Source organism: Mastigoproctus giganteus, chromosome 5, assembly GCF_048544385.1.
Source record: "Mastigoproctus giganteus isolate SK-2022 chromosome 5, ASM4854438v1, whole genome shotgun sequence".
Taxonomy (NCBI): domain Eukaryota; kingdom Metazoa; phylum Arthropoda; class Arachnida; order Uropygi; family Thelyphonidae; genus Mastigoproctus; species Mastigoproctus giganteus.
The window spans coordinates 223,881,543-223,902,353 of NC_143579.1; the positions used below are offsets into that span (position 1 = coordinate 223,881,543).

Genomic DNA, 20,811 nt, shown 5'->3' on the forward strand with positions numbered 1-20,811 from the left:
TGAAGGGATTCTCTTACCAAGAGAGGCTTAAGTTCTGCAAATTGCAGTGGCTGGAGACTAGGCACCTGCGCGGTGATCTGATTGAGGTCTATAAGGCCTTGAATGGGTTGAGCACGCTGAATTCTGATGGGATCCTTCCACTTGTTCAGATTACCAACCTACGGGGACATAAGTTCAAATTAAGAAAGGACAGATGTAGAATAGATGTGCGGAAATTTGCCTTTAGCCAGCGGGTGGTTAATTGCTGGAACAAACTTCCATCTGTCGTTGTAGAAGTTGATAGGTTAAATAAATTTAAGGAGGAACTGGACAGGCATTTGGAGGGAATGGTGTGATTTTTTTTTTTTTTGGCTGATGCTGCATAAGCTCCTACACTTGCTTTCTTGCATCATGAGCCACTACTACTACTACTACTACTACTACTACAGGTTCTAATCACTCTCGTGTTTGGGGTTTTCAAAAAAAAAAAAAAAAAAAAAAAAAAAATCGGCTTATACCTCAAATTAATGAAGATTCCTCCAATTTTATCTTCCAGCAAGACAGTGTGATTCCTCACTTTCACAAGAAATATCCCAGTAATGTAGTACCTTGGTGATGGATGGGAAAACATACCAAAGAAAATGATGAGATCTTCATGCTTTCTAGATTTAACACTATATGATTTCATTTTGTGGGCTATGTAAAGGATAACATGTTTGTGCCACCATTGCCAAAAAACATTTATGAATTGAAATGCAGGCTCACTGAGGCAGTGGCATCAATTACCACAGACATACTGGCAAAGGTCGGAGGAGAACAGACTATTAAATTAATGTCTGCCATGTAAGTCATGAACTTATGTCAAAGGCCTGTAAGGTCCATAGTGAAACTTTTAGAAGTTTGCTATCCATTTGTGTATATTCCAATAAAAACAATATATGCAAATTTTAATATTTATATTCCTTATGTGTTAGTAGGTCTCAAAATAGACGTTCATGTCGAAATAGTCTTTGGTAGTCCTTGTAAAGTTTATGAGACATTATGTGCACTTAATTTATTATGAGAGTTCTATGAATTTTTAAACTATTTTTTCTCTTTGAATCATCCTGTGCATGTGTGTTTAGACATATAAAGATATATATATTTTTTTATTTCCTTTAGGTATTATAGAACTTATTGAAGCCAAACTTCAAGAAAGGATAGTAAGAAGTCCACAAGAAGAGACCAAATAATTTTCACTCATTACACCATTAATTATAATATTCTATTAAATTAACTGATGTGCAGTAACAAAGCTTACTTTTAAATGTTAATAAAATATTAAGAAATTAAGAAAAATTTCAATGCATCCAGTCTTTTTTAACGTTAACTCAAATTAAATTTGGAACTAAGAGCATCCATCAGGTTTTTTTTTTTTTTTTGAGTTCCAGTAAAATTCTATAAGGAATGATACATTTTTAAATCCATATTCTGTACAATCAAGTGTACAACTCAAATATTCTTAGTTCTAAAACCGTAAAAAGTTTGTAAGATAAACAGTTTTTTGTTTAACAAACTATGAACGTAAGAATCTTCTTGTTTTTAATGGATTTTAAGAGTTTTCATCTGATTACAGTATTCATTTGTTCAGCAGTGAATGTGAATTATTTGTGCCATTGTTATTTTTGTCCCCTTGAGAAACATTTTCATTTAAATATCCTGATAAAATTGGTCAACTGGCAGAAAATATAAAAAATCAAGTATCTGATCAACGAAGTGCCAGTGTTCCCTGATAATAAGAGATAATGGCAGCATAACCTGTTTCATGATACTTAAATAAGAGATCATAATAAGATACCAAATTAATTATCCTGGAGCCTTTCGTATAATGATGAGCAGGCCTTGCAGGATAAGCAGTGGAATATTCTTGGGGCTACATACAGGAAACTGAATTTTAATATCATTAGTGTTCCTCCTACAGGGAGATTGCTATAAACATTGGCATGGGCAGGCTGACCGAATTACTAAGATTTGCAATAAACATGTTTTTTGTCACTGAATATGGTATCTGAATAATTTTGCTGGCAAACAATACCAAAATTAAATATACTTCTTTCTATTAATTGAAATATAAATCTATCTTGGTAACAGACACAAATCAAAGTTTTCTTTCGTGTATTTTTAATGATGATCTTTAGTACAAAGACATAATGGACATGACACAAACTTACAAGATGATGACGATATGATGAAAGTTTTGAATTGAATACAATTATTTTTTCATAAGTAAATTCCGAAAGTCTTCATTACTCAGTTTTGTTTTCCTGTCTCCTGTTCCATTTTGAATGTCTCCACTTCCATTAGCTGTCGATGGCTTTTGAGTAGAGGTCTGTGACCTCTGTAGAGCACGGGGTAAGAGGGAAACTTGAGTACGACTCCTTCCTCTCCTAAGCAAATACAAAAGAATTAAATTCAAGTGTAATCAGAATAGGCAATTTTTATATCTTATATGAAAAAATAATTCAAATTCTAATCTACAAGTAAGAATCACAAGTGTTTCTTATTTGTGATTCTTAGTCTGTAGAGATACCACATTTTTTAATTATGGGGTATCTCTACAGACTGGTATGGATGAATTAATAATTAGCTTTAATCGATTAAGTTAGCTATTATAAAAAATATTTAAGGTTACAACGTGTTTAGTATGGGGCTGTATCGAGCTCTGTACTTGTGAATAAATGAAATTAAAAATATAAATTGCGCGGGGGAGGGGTGGATATTAAATGGTATTATTGTGGCATTGTCACTTACTACTACACTGTATCGTCCTCCTTGATTAATTTTATGTTCTTCATTTGAATCTATGGAGCAATCAAAGAGGACATTTCAAGAAATGACATTGTTATTTCATTATTTTACTTTCTCAAAAATGAGGATATAGGGAGATCTCAATTAATGTGGCCTTGGATTATTTCCAGAAATGTAATTCAAAAATTACATTGTTTGATATATATTCAAACAATCCCTGTCTGGTAGAATCACTCACAGGACAAAATCCAAGAAAATGTTCGCATATTTCAATGTTCATAGTACTTATGCCTCTAAATACAAATGTAAGTATCACAGTCACCTGTTGAACATGACTTACATTGGACACTGTATCCAAAACCATAGCAAAATCTGTAGTCATTTCTGTAGTCATTTCTAGTATTTTATGATATTATTGCAGATAATATCCAGATCATTAAGAGACCATGTCTGTGGGTCTTGACTCTATCCGCACTCCAAGGCTCAGTAAAGTGACAGTGATCTACCTTATGACGATTTATAACATCACTGGGGAGTCAATGATGCTTGCAATTAAAATATACCCTGTAAATATCTTCTATTTGTTTTTACTATAAACTTTATTTTATTACTAGTCTCTCTTCTGCATGATAAAGCTGGTTAAACACTGAATAAAGGTACAGTAAACTTTTTAAAATCTGACATATTTGGGGATTGAAAAGTGCCGAATTTTAGAGAGGTGCACTTAGTGGTTAAGCAGTTTTAAGAATCACATTTCAATAAATATTAAGTACTAATAACTGAACTTGTTTAATCTGTAAACATTTTTAATGAATGTCTTGTCCTTTCATCTGTTTTTTTGCGAGCAGGATTTAAACTGCATTGATAATGCATCGGGCTTAATCCTCATTGAAACTTCTGTATCAATGTCATTACTTTACTCTTCCACATTACATAATGATAACCACAGCATCCGTATACTGGATATTCTGATTGCAGAAGTTTTGTACTATCATCATAATTCAAATTTATTATACCAGTTGGGTGTAAGTCACTATGGTAATAAAAATTAGTCGTGGACTATCAACCTTCCATTTCCTTTTGTGAATTCACTTTTAGTGCTATTTTTACATTACAATATTATGATATTCCTAATGCCACAACAAATTTCTCTTAAAAGTCTATTGTATTTCATATAGCTAACAAAAAAAAAAAAAAAAAACACACACTTAGAAAATGATATCAGACATAGGTGTCAAGGTGTGTTTGTTTAATTGCAGTCTTCAAGGTTTCCCCTATATGCCGCTGTAGCATCTGAAAAGGCATAAGGCAAAGGTCAGCAAGTGTATGTATGTAGGCGTGTTGTTATGTTGAGTGCCGGCACCTGGTGGCTTTGCAGCTATTTTGTTATTTTGTTTTTTTTTTTTTTTTAAGGAGCATTAGCAACTAAGGCCATATTGCTCCGGGATATGCGGTGGTCATTCCCTGACCTTTCCACATCCTCCGCATTTGGTGGTGACGGGCTCGAACCCCAGTCTAATCAAGAAGCGTGTGCTATGCACTGCCACTCCTTCCCACCTGGCTACGGAGGTACCTGGAGGCTTTGCAGCAAGGGGACACCAGGTCCCCTGACTCCTTGGCCACGAGGAGGCATGTCAGGGTCCACGTTGTACCTGAGACACTTATATCAGACACAGTTAAGTATTTGAGGTATATAAGGCCTTGAATGGGTTGAGCACGCTGAATTCTGATGGGATCCTTCCACTTGTTCAGATTACGAACCTAAGGGGGCATAAATTCAAATTAAGAAAAGACAGATGTAGAACAGATGTGCGGAAATTTGCCTTTAGCCAGCGGGTGGTTAATTGCTGGAACAAACTTCCATCTGACGTGGAAGTTGATAGGTTGAATAAATTTAAGGAGGAACTGGACAGGCATTTGGAGGGAATGGTGTGAATTTTTTTTTTTTTTTGGCTGATGCTGCATAAGCTCATACATTTGCTTTCTTGCATCACATGCCACTACTACTACTACTACTACTATTTCTGTTATAATTTAGGTGAGGCATGCTTTTCATGCAGAAATTAAAATTTTTTAAAATTAAATACTGCACCGTGTGGAAACAAGTTTAATTTACAAGAGTGAAAATGTACGTTAATGTGGATTAAAATTAACTATACAAAATATCTAAAATGCCAAACATTTCAAATTCTTGAATTCATCATTAGGAATAACAAAAAGGTTAAAAATTATTTTTTTAACCCTTTGGAATTTGATCTGACGAACCCAAACTGATCTAGTCTTGAAACCAACAAGGGACTATATGCATATATGCTGTTCTTTGGCCTGGAAAAAAAAATAATTTTGTTTTTGCTGGTGTCCTGTTAACTGTGATACTGCTAGTACCAACAAGAACAAAGAATATTCTTTATTTTTCTATATCAAAATATGTTTCTGTTCAGGTGTTCAAGAATGAATCAACAATTTAAATGGTTTTGTTTCCACCAGGAATGATATACAGAATAGGAAACACCAACAATTTGTACCAGGTAGCCTGTGGGCCAAACCTCACAATCCTTATATACATTAATATTTTCTATAATCAGGAAGACAACTGGAATAAAACATTCTAACATTTTTATATAGATTAGCTTTAAGCACTTGCACATGCAATACATTAAAGAGTAATCTTGAAGCTAACATTTCTCATTTTTCTCTTAATTTGGTTTGCCATAACAGCACATTGCTAGCCTTTGGAGCAGTAAAGGGATATTCTAATGGTATTCTAGTTACTCAAACAAGAAAATAATGGTTGATATGTTGTTTTCTCATTTGCTTGACTAATTCAACCTTAGTGTAAAGAATAAAAAACATAAGCATTCCTACCAATGGGAGAAAAACTAGTGTGTTGATTGCAACCATCTGAAAGTATACAATGAGTGGAAGATGAAATGAGAATGCAGCTCTAAAAGGAAGAAATGCAGCAGAAAGACAGCTCTCTAAGAATAATGCTGTACGAGTTTCAAGTAAACTGTGTGTCAGAATAGCAGGGCCTAGTATGTGACTGAAAAGTTCAATTTAAGCAAAGAAAAGACCTACACCATTTCCATCCAAGTGAACTATGCAGCAGGAGTTGAAGAATCTGGAATTTGGTTAGCTATGTGCTTATACCAGTGATTTTCAACTGGGGTGCCGTGGCACCTTAGGGTGCCACAACAACATTCCAGGGTTACCATGTAATTTGGGTTTAAGTTACTTAAACTTATTTTTTTTTTAAAATTTATATGTTTATTTCATTATAAAAAGGTATACAGTATCTTTTTAATAATTTTTTAGTGATCTATAATTGATGTTTACTGAGTACCTCTATATAAAGAATAAAATTGTATACTGTATATATATATATAATTTGTATTATGTATTGTAATTTTTATAATTATATTATTGTAATAACTATCATATAACATATATATTTTTTAATATTATATATATATATATATATATATATATTTGAGAGAGAATTAGTTCTAAAAGGCAGAAAACTGAGTAGGGGTGCTGCAAAACAAAATAAATTACTTAGCAGTGCCGTTATTAAAAAAAGGTTGAAAACCACTGGCTTATACAAAAGTCACTTCTTTCTATAAAAGATCGAAAAATCTGACTGGAGTGGTACCGCCACTGCCAAGGCTGAACTATGAAACAGTAAAAAAGATCATGAATTTCAATTTACACTTTTTTTTTTTTTGCACCAATGATGGGATGAAAGTGTGGCACAGTATTTTTTATTTATTTTTTTTTTTGAAAAGATCTGTTACATTTTGAAAAATAGTGAAAGGGTTTATCTTTTTCTTTTGGTAATTACTTAGATGAAAGGAAGATATATATGTAATTTATTTACATTTGCTGATTTCAGAAATTCTTTAAGCTGACATAAAAGGCAACAGCATTCTTGCTAACTTCTTTGATTCTAAAAATGCTTCATTAAATAGATTAACACTGCCACCTAAATGTGAGAGTGCTCATTCAATGTACTGAAACTTTTGGAATGTTGAAGGGGAAAAAAAATATATCAACATTCTGACATCCCCAGCATTCCAAAAATTTGTTATGTAACGGCTGAAAATTAAAAGTTTGAAATTCACTTGCTAAAAGTAAACACTTATTTTGTGCTGAGCCTTAAATCAGAACAAATATTAAAATTTTATAAAAATGTATTTATACATAAACTAACATCAACACAAGTAATAAACAAAACTGCGTGCTGCCAAGTCTATAAACAAACAGTAAGCATTACTGCAAAGGGTTCAATCAGTGTGCCAATGCTGAGTAGTAGTAAATTTCTTGTGCCTTTAGGTTTATGACACTTGCTGGTTGACCACTTAATCACCACACGTGTGCATTATGGTTACGCTACTTGGGTGCATTTGTATGTTGCAGCACAACACTCCTAGTGCTGTTTTACACATAAAGATGCAACTCTAATCGACCTATAACTCAAAATTTGACTATTTCTTTGAATTTTAGTAAAAATACTTTGTACCATATTATCTCTTTTATTCTACCCAATTATATCAACATGATTGACAGATGGAAAGACTATGCTACTAGGTATTTAAAAATTACTAAATTTATAAAAATGACTATAATTAATATAATATATATCTGAATAGTTAATAGTATATTCAATGCAAAAATATGAGGATTTTATTAATATAACTGTTATGGAAGTTTTGTTTTTAGTTTAAAAGTACACTTACACAAAAGGGAAATTTCGTAAACAAATCCCAGCATGTTGGATATATTTCTAATCAATGTTCAAACAAAATGAAAATCATAAACTTACGGTCCTACTTCTTTGGCTCCTCCTCCTAGGGACAGTGTATGTCTCATTTGTAAACCACTCTGTAAATTGCTATCTTGTTTAGGTTTCCTTTCAGGAGGATTACTTATAGCTACAGAGATAATATTAGTGCCTACTTTTATGCCATCTGTGTTTAGTAGAGCTGCTGCTGCAGATTCCTATAAAAGAATAAATTAGCTGGATTTCCCTTAGCCTATCTGCTTAGTCTAAATCTCAGTTACCTGAAAAGAATCAAATCTATAAGAAGCTATGTACGCTTTTAACTAAATAAATAGTTATATTCCTATTATTTATTTTTAATAGGACATTCTTGTACAAAGAACACATATATATTTTTAAATTTCTTAATAAATTTATATAGTTATGAAAAAATATATTGAAACAATATAGGCAATAATTAACAAGGATAGTAAGTTATACCTTTTTCAATGTGCTAGTGTATCACTGCATCATCTCACCAAAGACAATGTATATAAATACAAATTTGGGCACTTATTAAGGTATTATGTCTTTTCCTTCAGGTTCTAATAGAAATTAGAATGCCTCAAGTCAAAATGGATAAAGGTATATGTATAAACAAACTTCTTTATGCCAACCACAGTGCCTTATGTAACATTATTAGTAAATGATAACTTTCTGTCAAGTTTGTCAACTATGATCAAATTAAATTCTTTAAGAATCCATAGATATATATGTACCTCATATACATTCATAACATATATGAGGTACAAGCCAAAATTTTCCAGAGTGGGGCAATAATATTAATTTACACAATGTTAGTTACATGTTGGTATTGTCCCAGGGCTTCTTTCATTATTTCAAGCAGTTCTGGAACTCTTGTTTTGTAATGCTATCAAAAGCTTTTTGCAATTCAGCTTGAATCTTTGTCCTTTTAAATGTTTTTTTTTTGTGTGTGTGTGTGTGTGTGTGTGTGTGTGAAGGTATTGGACTTTTCTACTGGGAGGATGCTGCATTGTTTTTAGGTCATAACCATAAACCCCTGGAAAGGAAGCTGCTGTCCTTTCTGGCCTATGCAAGGTCCCTACAACACAAACAGAAAACCAGTTCTGTTTCTCTTCATCACTCAGCAAATGGAGGCACAAATTTTGTGGAAATCCACTTCATGTTTAAATTTTCAGTTAAAATGTATTGGAATGTACAATAAGATAGGCACAGAACATCACAAATATTAATCAGCCACTCATGGATGACCTGATGCACTTTTTCAATATTTTCATACCAGTCTGATTGGACAAAGGATGACTTGAGCACTCAAAATCTTCAAGTGAAGTTTGGCAACCTTGGAAACATGAATGTTATTGAAAAACAAATATTCCATCCATAGCATCATCACCAAACACTTTTTTAAGCATTTCATAAGTCTCAGAAGCTGTTTTCCAATGTTTATGACAAAATTTAATTCAAATTCACTGTTCCTTAACGTTCACCATTTTACCTGACTACACAAAATCACAAGACACACTAAACCAAGATGCACTTAAACACCAATTGCACAAAAGCACAACATCCCAACCACTGATGTGAAACTGGTCACATTTAACTCACAATGAATAGCTCAGCAGTATCTAAAGATGCATTACTATACTGCAGGTGGTTAGCACTTCACATGACCAGTCCGTAAACCTTTGGCTTGCACCTAATATTTGGATAACCTAAATATGCTTAATTTCAAATTATAGGATGCCACCCGAAAGTTTGAATATAAATATTTTTAGCAATAATTCAACGATTAAAACATTTCACATTAAACTGCATAAAATTTTATTAATACATCACAAATACAATAACAATCAAAATTCACTATAACTACCTCTCACTCGGATCATGTCTTTTGGGAATATGTCAATGTTTTTTACAAGCTTTTACTTTACCACCAGTGAAGTTGCTTGTAGTCAAGGCCACCAAATTTCTTTAAGGAATAGCAAGGAGCCTTGATTTCTAATATGCTCCACACAGTTGCGGATTCAGAAACGGTGAGTATGAAGATTGTGCTGCTGATCTCCACAGTGCTTCTGTGACCAATAAAGCACACTTTTAAGGAGTAGTTTGCTATAGTTCTTTGCTGACTTTGGCCTTTGCATCAAAGCAAAACAGTTGAGTTTTCCCGCTAGTTAGAGCATCTACCCAAACTATAATGGAAATTAATTTTTATGATTTTAAATAAACCTTGCAACCATTAGAATTTGAAGAAGTGCTGTTTTGTGGCCACATGCTATTATTTTGAGATTGAAAATGATATCGATCATGAAGATCTAAAATTTGCCAAGAGGCAAAGAACTGTTTTTGCTCTTTTGAATAGAACAGCTTTCATTGTACAATGTGCAAGTGAACTTCTGGAGCTCATAAGCCTTGAACTGACTAAGCTTTTTGATAACACTGCAGATTGACTTGATATTTTTTTGCTAACTTTTATTGACTGATAAGGATTTTGGGTTTATTATCATTTTATTTTGCACCATACAAGGAAGTGGTATTCACACTATGTGGACAGCCAGATCTTTTGGATGACCCAAAGATTGTACCAAGTTTCTTAGATTGTTGAACTGTTTTGTTGATGGTGCTTGTTCCAATAGTGCACAATTTTTAAATCTTTCATTTCAGACTCAAATAGATGGCCCATTTGTTAAGCATGTTCAAAACTAAAAGTTTTAATGAAATCAGTAGCAAAATGTGGGGGGGGGGAATGAAATAGTTCTTTTAAAATAAAATATTGCGCATATTTAAAGTGTGCATCCAACCTTTTTCACACTGTATTACAGAATTAAAACAAAATGAAATACAACAATGCCAATCACAGAGATATATCAGTATGACCCATAATAAAGTCTGTAGTGCCAACCCAACTCCACAACTATTAATTAATGTCTCTAGCAACATCCTTCAGTTTTCTGGAGCCAGATTCTAACTGGCAGAACATCTGATTGTAACACTAAAACTTTGCTAATGAACCTAGACCACACTTTACTACAGTGTTGAGTTAGTAACAAATAAACATATTAAAAGCAAAATGGTAGTTATGTATATATTGTAAAGGACATTGTTAACATAGAGGTACAAGGAAAGCTGTGGAAGGTAGTGGTGTTATTCACAATTGACATGCAACACAAAAATAAGCTGGGCGAATATGAACTTGGACAGGTGGTTTGATTTTGGTGCTTCGTAATATTCTAAGATCTACATCAGGAATATCACATACAAGTGAAAAACAGGTAGCCATACCAAAGCCGAACACTGACCATAAGACTTAAAATCTCCAAACAGTTGAGTGTGATATCCAAACAGCTCACACCCAAAGTAGCCAAAGGATCACAGGGATAGGTGTCACTACACATACTATATAGTATAGTATCAACAGTGGTTCTGTGGAACCACTGCGAGATAATGCTACTGTCCACAAACTTTTCATTCTAAAAGTTAATGCAAAGTGGCATATGCAATGATGTTATTTATACTCAGAGGAACAGGTATTAATAGAGTAGAAAGGAATTCTCTAGTGTACTGCTGCATCATATGGCAGAACTTGGCATGGCACTGACCTACAGAACATCATGTAAGGACTGCACCATTCCAATCATGACATGTGAAGGGATAATCCAACGTTTTTAATAATATGGTATTGATATAAATTTTTAAAATTGTACTTGGCAGAAGAAGCAATAACAATCTTATTTTAAATTATGTGATTTTATGGCACAGGATGGCTCGGGGAGAATAATTTGACAATGATGGGCTGACTGCTCAGAACCTCAGTCTATGCTCAATAAACCCACTATGGAATGGATCAGATATATGAGGGATTATTCATGGAAGTGAATATCATTTATAAAAACTGTTATATTGGAATAAAAATAAGAAATATTTCTGTAGAAATTCCATAAATTAAAATGAAAAGTGTTCCACAAAAATATGGTGGAACTACTATGAGCTGTATTACAATTACAGGTGAGTGCAGATATTACACTATCTCAAAATCTGATCTATAAACCATTTCTGTATTCCACACAGACTAACCCATTCAAAAAGCCCAGGACGCACCATGCTTCCTCAAGGCATACAGGACAGTCTACTATGTCTTTTTTTAGTTGGCTTACCAGCTTATGTTTTTCTATATCCAGAATATTTTAATTTATTTTGATATTTATTTATTCTCTCATAAACATAGTAAATGTGACAGCCAAATCCTGCTTGCACCTTCACAATGGTGGGGCTGTTAGTAATCCTGGGTATAACCTCCATGCACAAGCACAGTGGGTGACTACCCAGGTGTGAACTGATGTAAGCAGGAGCTGAGGTGTGGCACCCACACCACATGGAGAAATGCTGCAACTCTGTGTTACCAGGCAATACTAGGTGGTAGATGACTCTCATCAACCGGTGCAATACCACCACTTTGCTTATTGGAGGCTTGAAGTGGTGGAACCCATGTTTAGTCTCCAGAGCTAAGTTCTGGTCAACCCTTCCCCATCTGTTCCATCATGCAGTATGAATGATGACTTTTGAGGTTATGATGAACTTCATTGCAAGATCCAATCTTCCTTTCATTTCGAGGGTACAGCTCTAAAACGGTGTTCGCAGGCCCGGACCGAACCTATTAGTTAACTCTTTAGGAGACTTCCGGATCAGCTAGTGTATAATCTCACTACCTCTACTCTGCCAGATAGTGACTGGAGGGAGTCCAAGTAGTGTGTATGTGGGGGCATTGTCGAGGCCACGTTATGTCAAGGATCTAGGTATATTCTTACCACGTGTACGTCATATCCAAAAATTTCATTACTTCATACAGCATCTCACCCCCCACTTTTTCTTACTAGTGAATACACCATGAATTGTCAAACTAATAGAGTAAACTTATCCGCAAAAAGATCTAAACCTCCAAAACACTTCCTAGTTCATTTCACAAATATATGTGGTCTCAAATCTAATCTCAACGATGTCCATTTCCACTTGCAGTCTGCCAAACCCCATGTACTTTTCTGACAGAATCTCAGTTATCGGTTGATTCAACTACTGATCATCTCAGTTGCCCAAATTATTCGCTGTATGATTCCTTTCACCTCGAAGGAGGTACTTGTGCATATGTCCGTTCCGATATTCCCTGTCAGAGACTTGGTAATTTGGAATCTCCTCTCTTCGATCTTCTCTGCCTTAAAATCTCTCTAACTCATTGTGTCAAATTCATCTGTTGTCTCTACCGTTCTCCCAACTCCACTAATCACTTGGAGCTCTTTGACTTCCTCTCTTTGCAACTTGACTATCTCCAGTCAATGTTTGCTCAGATCACGCCAGTGAAATTATTCTTGTAGGAATGGAATCCTTTATTCCACAGTCCACTTTAAAATCTCGCCCTTTATCTAAACCTTGGTTTTTCCAATAAATGTGTTAAGGCTGTTGAAGAGAAGAACGTTGCATATCATAACATTCCTAACAGTGAGGTAATTTTCCTTGGTGATTTTAATGTTCACAACTCCAGCTGGCTTCCGTTTTCTAGTCACACTGACCCAGCTGGTCGAGATGCTGAGGCTTTTGCAATTACTAATGACCTTGAACAGATTGTTCATTTACCTACAAGAATACTGGACAATCCTAACCACACAGCCAACATGCTTGATCTTTTTCTCACAAACAACCCTTCTAAGTACACGGCCAAAGCGAGTGATCCTTTAGGCACCTCAGATCACAACGTGATGATTGTCTCTTCTCCAATGGAGCCTTTATATCTCATGGTTATTCCCAACCTCGTGTTGTTTCGCATTACAAGAATGCAAAATGGGATGACCTGCAAGATTTCTTTTCTTCTTTTCCTTGGTTGGATTACTGTTTAAAAACTTCTGATATCAACGTTTCCTCAAATTGTGCCAGTGAAATTATTCTTGTAGCAATGAAATCCTTTATTCCACACTCTACTTTAAAATCTCATCCTTTATCTAAACCTTGGTTTTCCAATAAATGTGTTAAGACTGTTGAAGAGAAGAACATTGCATATCATGATTGGCTTGTTTCCAATTCTTCAGTTTCATTTTCTGCCTACACCAAAGCTCGCAACAACTGTAAAGCAGTTATTAATCAGTCCAAACTAGATTTTCAACAGGCTAAGAGTAGAAAACTTGCTCCTTGCCCTAATGGTAGCCGAACATTCTGGTCTCTTGCCAAAGCTATTGGCCGCAACGTTTCCCCATCTCTTCTCCCACCTCTGTCAAAACCAGATGGTTCTGTTGTCACTTCAGCCAAGGATAAAGCTGACCTGCTAGCGTCCCATTTTTCTTCAAACTCATGTATTAATGATCTTGGTAAAACACTTCCCACCATTCCCAACACAATCCATTCAATGCTTCCTGTGGTCTTCCATCAAAAGGATGTCAGACGGATTTTGGCAAATCTTGATGCTAAGAAAGCTCCAGGTCCTGATGGTATTTCTCCACTTGCTCTCAAAACCTGTGCTCCTGAACTTACTCCTGTTCTTTGCCGCCTTTTTTCACTTTCTTATTCCAAAGGTGTTTTTCCTTCTGCTTGGAAGGAAAAACACCTTCATATCCAGCCAGTTCCTAGAAAGGATGACAAATCCCTCCCATCCAATTATAGTCCCATTGCAATTACTTCTACTCTTTCTAAAGTAATGGAGAAATCAATTAACTGCCAACTCTTAAACTACCTAGAAACCTTCTGTCTGATCAACGATCACCAGTATGAATTCTGTCAGTGTCGATTCACTTGTGATATTCTGGCTTATGTTACCCATTTATGGACAAATTTGAGGGGAAAGTTTGGTGAAACACAAGCAGTTGCTCTTGACATCTCAAAGGCTTTCGATCCTGCTTGGCATAAAGGTCTTCTAAACAAGCTTCCATCTTATGGTCTGCCAACTGTTTTTTGTAATTGGTTATCCAGTTTTCTCTCTGATCACTCACTGAGGGTGATGGGAGATGGCTCTCTGTCTTCTAACTTCTCCACTAATGCTGGTGTCCTCCAAGGTTCAGTTTTTTCCCCCACTCTTTTCCTCTTGTATATTAATGACTTTCTTCCGTTGATTGGAAATCTTATCCAAAGTTTTGCCAGTGATAGCACATTGCATTCCACTTTCCATTTTGAGAAACCTTGCCCTGCTCAATCAGCTTCAACTTCTCGAATATCCACTACCAATTCCTTAAATGCCGATCTCCAGGTTATTCTCCAGTGGGGTAAAGACAACTTAGTTGATTTCAATCCTTCTAAAACTCAGTCTTGTCTTATAACTTGCAAAAAGGATTCTTCTGCTCCTACGCTTATCTTTGTTGACACTCTGATTTCTAGGCAAAATGATATATCTCTTTTGGGGATTACCCAAAAGAGATATATCTAGTCTCTCCTGACTTCTAATCTCTCTCTCTCTCTCTCTCTCTCTCTCTCTCTCTCTCTCTCTCTTGGCACAAGCACATTAGAAATATTGCTTCCTCTCCATCTAAAAAACTTGGTTTTTTCTTTCGCTTTCAGCGTTACTTTTCTTCCAAACAGCTGTTCACTCTGTACAAATCACAAATCTGCCCTACCATGGAATATTGTTCTCACATCTGGGGCAGTGCTTCCAAAACCTCTCTCAGGTTTCTAGATTCCATTCAGAAGAGGGCAGTTAGGTTAATCAATGACTTATCTCTAACAGAGTCTCTCCACTCGCTGGAGAGACTCTGAATTGGCTTATATAATTCCCGTTCACTCTTTCAAAACAGCCCGAACACGTGCCGCCATACATTTACTGTCCAACTTCAAACTCAGAGAACCAACTTTTCATCTTCCCCATTTATTCATTCAACTACCATTTTCTGGAACAACCTTCCTACATACATATTTCCTGAAAATTACAGTCTAAAGAAGTTCAAGTCTAATGTCAACAAATATCTTCTTTCGTCTTCTCAATCTCTCCAACACAAGCACAGTACTAAGTATTATAGGTTCTAATACCTCTCACATTTGGGGTTTTCATAAAAAAAAAAAAAAATAGTAATGTGCATGTTTAACCTTAATGAGTTTATATCAGACATACCTTATTCCTCAATTATGCAATATGCCCTTGATCAGGTATATATATCAACAACTGGCACCACTTTATAATCTCAGGATATTTCTTTTGAATATCCTGAGATTGTGTTTTTAGTGTTATTTTCATTTTGTTCAAACTTAAGTTTATTTTATTTATACTTGTTACTTTAATGCAATTTAATTCAGTAATGTTCAATGCAAGGTTTGAACTTGCATCATAATGTCTGCATGTGCTGACATTTGTAGAAATGTCAGCAATTGTTCCTCTTATCAGTTAATTTTTCTGTACTAATTGGCTTTAAGCCAATGATTTACTAGACCAGCAGAATGAAGTTAACATAAAAAAAAAAAGAGACTGTATGAGTCTTTACTCCATCTATGTGAACCACATATAAGGGAACCAATCAACAATATCCAAGGTCAGTAAGTTTTCTGGTTACACAGTTCTGATGAATTTTATTATGTCATCGTAGCTGTTTTTATTCATTACTTTTCTCATTCACTTAATACTTACTCTATTAGTGTGTTTTGTTGCATAAGTTTTCTTGTTCCATGAGAAATGGTTGCTTCAACATGGTTGTTTAACTGATGTGAATAATGAAAGCAGTCTGTTCAGATTTGTCTTACTGAAATAATTCTTTCAGATTTTAATTAATATACTCATACTGTGTGAGAGTATGTTAGTCCATCTTCCCCACTTAATTTGGTTAGTTTCAAATTGATTAATCTAATTTAGCTGTCAGGCTACTCTTGCATTAATAGTCTTAATATTGTTACACACATATTCAAGTACTATTCAATGGCTACCAATACATACACTAAGTCCATGATATTATCCATTTTTTGGATATTTCAATTAGACTCTATCATACCATATAAAGATATACAAATATAAAAATTTCTCACTTACCATAACAGATGTGAGTGGTGAGAGAGATTATATTTTTGCTGCTCTTAGAAGTTGGCTTCCTACCTCCAGGAATGACTGACTATACCCCCACCTCCACCCCCACCGAGAAACAATTTTAGAAGTTGTACAAGTGGATCTTATTCCCTTCCAATTCCACTAAATTTTTATCTTTTGTAGACTTATTTTACTTAGTTGCTTTTTCAGAATGTCAGTAACTGACAATATGTTGTAAATACTGGTATGTTATTAGTATGTATTCATATTATGTCCATCCAGAAGCAGAGTGTACACAACAGGAATAAGAAACTGGCAACCACAAAAATCTGTTATACAATGAAGTATATTGAAGATAATTAACTAAATTACACAAGAGATAATTGTTTCACAAATTACAAATGATGATGTCTTAGTTCTCTTAAGATTATTATTATTATTATTATTATTATTATTAGCCATATGGTGCAAGGAAGCCTGAGGCTCATGCTGCACCAGCCAAAAACTCCTGAGTTATCCTAAAAGAGAGAGAGAGAGAGAGAGAGAGAGAGAGAAATCACCAAGAAAGAGAAAAATGATGATATCCAGTTCAGGACCCAGGGTTTGTCAAGCCCAACCACCAGATGTGAGCCCCTGGGGTTAAAATAACAAATCTTTTAATTTAAGTAACCCACCTCTAACAACTGCACAGCTACTTTCTCATTTTGAAAGGATTAAATAAAAGAATTAAAAATACCAACGTACTATTAAAAGCCATTACCTACTCTGATATGGATATGCATTTCAGAGAAAATATCAGTATTAAAAAGCCAAGAATATTTCACAAAAAAAAAAAAAAAAAAAAAGGAAAGGAACAAAAAAAGAGAAAAATAGTAAAATAATTAAGCATAAGGTGGCAAGAAGTGAACTAAATATTTTTTAACACTCATACTCCATTCTCAATTGCAAAATGCCAACACAAGAGATTGTTTGTAGTTATAACTAGTAAGAATCATGAGAGCTGTAGAGCTCATTCCTTATTGATCCAAAGCAGTTTTACTTTTCTTAGGTTAAGGCTGAGAATTCCATTGGGGTTCTGGCATTTAGCATGTGACTGTCTTCTAACATAAACTTGGATACTGCTAGTGCAACTATAACACAATTTGTATTTTTAATTTAACTTAATTAGAATTTTCGCAATCTCCAGCCTAGGTTTATGAAGTGGGCGGTGTACATGTACTGATATTTTGATGTTGCAAGTCTTATTTTGAAAACTAATTATGATAGTACATGTGTGTTGGTAATATCAGGGAGGCCATATCTGACTAACATTCAACTGACATATTTCTCTGGAAAAGTTTATCAAGTAAACTATATTATTTATGTCTTATTTCATAATTAATTTTACTGGAATTTTCGAAAAAGGAGACAATTTTGGAATGAGGAGAAAGCCAATTCTGTCTGTGTTTCTAAAATTTTCCTAATTTTATTTGCTAACAAGCTATCACAAGGTAGAGAGATATTATACTATAATTCAGAAGTGGATTACTCCTGCAAAAATCTGAATCACCAGGGAGGGTGTATGCTGTAACCTGAAATGCCACATTTCACTTACAAGTACAATACTTATGTAACTGAAATTCATCAGGTGAAAAATACTCTATTGCATTATGCACAGCATTTGTAAGACAGATTTGTTTTAAACTGTGAGAATGGTGTGAACTACAATAAATAGATAAATAAAATATCTACTCAATGCAAGGACTAACTGGAGTGCACTGGTTTTTCTGTAAATCTGGCTTAGAGTAGTTCATTATTTTATGATGGTCAAATTTAAGAATCTGATATTGTTATTTTTTAGTTCAAGCATGTACTTCAACCCTGAATGGAATAAATTAAACTGAGTCAGAACTGATGACAATGTACTGATTATCAAGTAAACACAAGCACGCATGAATATCCAGCACAAAACAAGTCCCAAGAAATAAGCTCACTGGCAAAAATCGCATAATGGTAAGCATGTTTCATATTATGCAAAATGATTCCCTAATATAAAACCCACATAATAATGGAAATGGGACGGCCATGGCTAAGATTTAGTACTCGGTGCACCCTCTATGCTTGCCGACGAGGCAATGGTCTTGGGGTGTTTATTCCCCCTCTTCCAGCTGTTTTAAAATAGGAAAACGAGTTGCTGATTTTAAAACGGCGGTCTTGGGGTGTTTATTCCCCCTATTCCAGCTGTTTTAAAATAGGAAAACGAGTTGCCGATTTTAACCACTGCCGCCATTTTGAAAGGTGCACCGAGTACTAAATCTTTACCGACGGCCATTAGATAATATGTTACTACAGTCACTTTCTAATTAGAACCAGAAATATAACTGTTCAGTGGAGATGATGAGAGAAGAGCAGATTAGATTCAAAAAAGTTTTAAATAGACATTGAAAGATAATACATAAATATTAAAATCTGACAATCTGTAACAACTTTCTAAATAGCATTCCAAAATATTCACGCTTTACAATGTATTTGCTTTAATTATGGAGGAAGGACAAATAAACATAAGACAAAATAAAATTGACATACTTCATCTTTAAATTCAACATATGCTAATCCTTTAGAATGGCCATTTCTGTATGTTACAAGACGAACCTCTTCAAGCGATCCGTACTGGAAATAGAAGATATATGAAATTACCTTTGAGTAATAACAAATATATAATTAATACAGGCAACAAGACAGGGATAAAGCTGTTTTATTCATAGCTCTATTATTGTTTTAAAATCACCCTGAAATATATTATATTATAGTGCCTATAGTCATATATTTAATTTAGTCTTACTCTTTTCTTTCCAAGTAAATAAAAACTGATTATCCAATAAGGTTCTATGTGAAATGGAAAAAATGCAAATTAGGAACTTGTACACAAGATTCAATTAAAACAAGTTAGATATGCAGTGTATTACATTTTAGGTGCATTCAATTTTTATTTCTTAATTAATTGCATTTTTTCTTTATCTATGATTAACAGAAGTGAAAAGTACATAGCTAATTATCTTGTTAATAATTAATTACTGATATATAAAAATAGCTGTTTTCAGTTTATTACACATACCTCACAAAATAATATTCACCAAGCATTTTGTAATGCTTTGCAATCATAATGTATGAAATGAAAAACATATCTCAGATTGTAATATGCTGTCAATGCTTCTGTAATGCATGTTACTTATTTCTTTCTGGTTTTAATAACAATTGAAATGAAAACCATATTTCACATTTCTCCCATGATTAATATAATAAGCAATTATTAACAATTCATGATTTATATATTTAATAAACTGATCGGGGGGGGGGGGGGAAGAGAGAGAGAGAGAGAGAGAGAGAGAGAGAGAGAATAATTGCCAGATTTCAGTTTGTCCAATTTAATGAATGTTGGGATGGATTGAAAAATCTTTCTAGGGGAGTTAAAAGATTTCATGTAAATGTTCAGTGGGAGTCAAGTTATTACATATGGAAGGACAGACAGATATATATATATATATACACATGGTGAAGGCAATAGGCATTTTGTTATATATGTGAACACCCCTAAAAAAAGAGAAATTATAGAGTGAAATTTAAAAAAAAAAAAATGACAAAAATGAAAAATGAAAAAGGAAAATGTCTTAATTTAATAATAAACACCGATTTTTGTTTCTGTCGTAAGCTTTTGGTTGATTCAATCTATCACTGGCAAATAAAAAAAAAAAAAAAAAAAAAAAGTAACAAGTATACATTACTGCAAAGTAAAAGTCATCCTTTGGTTCTATAATAAGTTTTCATTTGATCTAGTATGGCTTGGAGCATATGGTACACACGCAACCAAGATCATAATGTGTAACTGAGTACATGACATATAATGTATCATGCCTGTTAAAAGCATATTTGAAAGGTTAGTTTGTCCATTTTGTGAGATAAAACATCAGTTTCTCGTTAGGAAATTCCATAAACTTTACCAAAAAAAAAAGGAAGAAAAAATACATACCTGTTTAAACAGTTCTTCTAGTTCCTCCTGAGTTGTGGTGAAAGGGAGGCCTTTGACAAATAATTTATTCTTTTCAAGTCCTGTAGTAAACTATTCAAAAACAGAAAATTTAACTTTTATATAGCTATGTAGCAGCTATTCTACACACACACACACACACACACACACACACACACACACACACACACACACACACACACACACACACACACACACACACACACACACACACACACACACACACAATGATGCACTAACAAAGGA

General features: G+C 34.2%; 1 protein-coding gene across 1 annotated transcript in view; it reads right to left on the bottom strand.

Moving 5' to 3' along the window:
* Positions 1-2,163: 2,163 nt before the first annotated feature.
* The window catches only part of LOC150086161 (spliceosome associated factor 3, U4/U6 recycling protein-like), a 192,475-nt gene continuing 173,827 nt past the window's right edge, over positions 2,164-20,811 (bottom strand). The window contains exons 20-23 of the mRNA XM_090374426.1: positions 20,548-20,637; positions 19,107-19,190; positions 7,589-7,764; positions 2,164-2,405 (exon numbers count right to left, since the gene is read on the bottom strand). Of these exons, the coding sequence (XP_090230552.1) occupies positions 2,231-2,405; positions 7,589-7,764; positions 19,107-19,190; positions 20,548-20,637 (525 nt within the window). The 3' untranslated portion in view covers positions 2,164-2,230. The remainder of the gene's footprint in view (positions 2,406-7,588; positions 7,765-19,106; positions 19,191-20,547; positions 20,638-20,811) is intronic.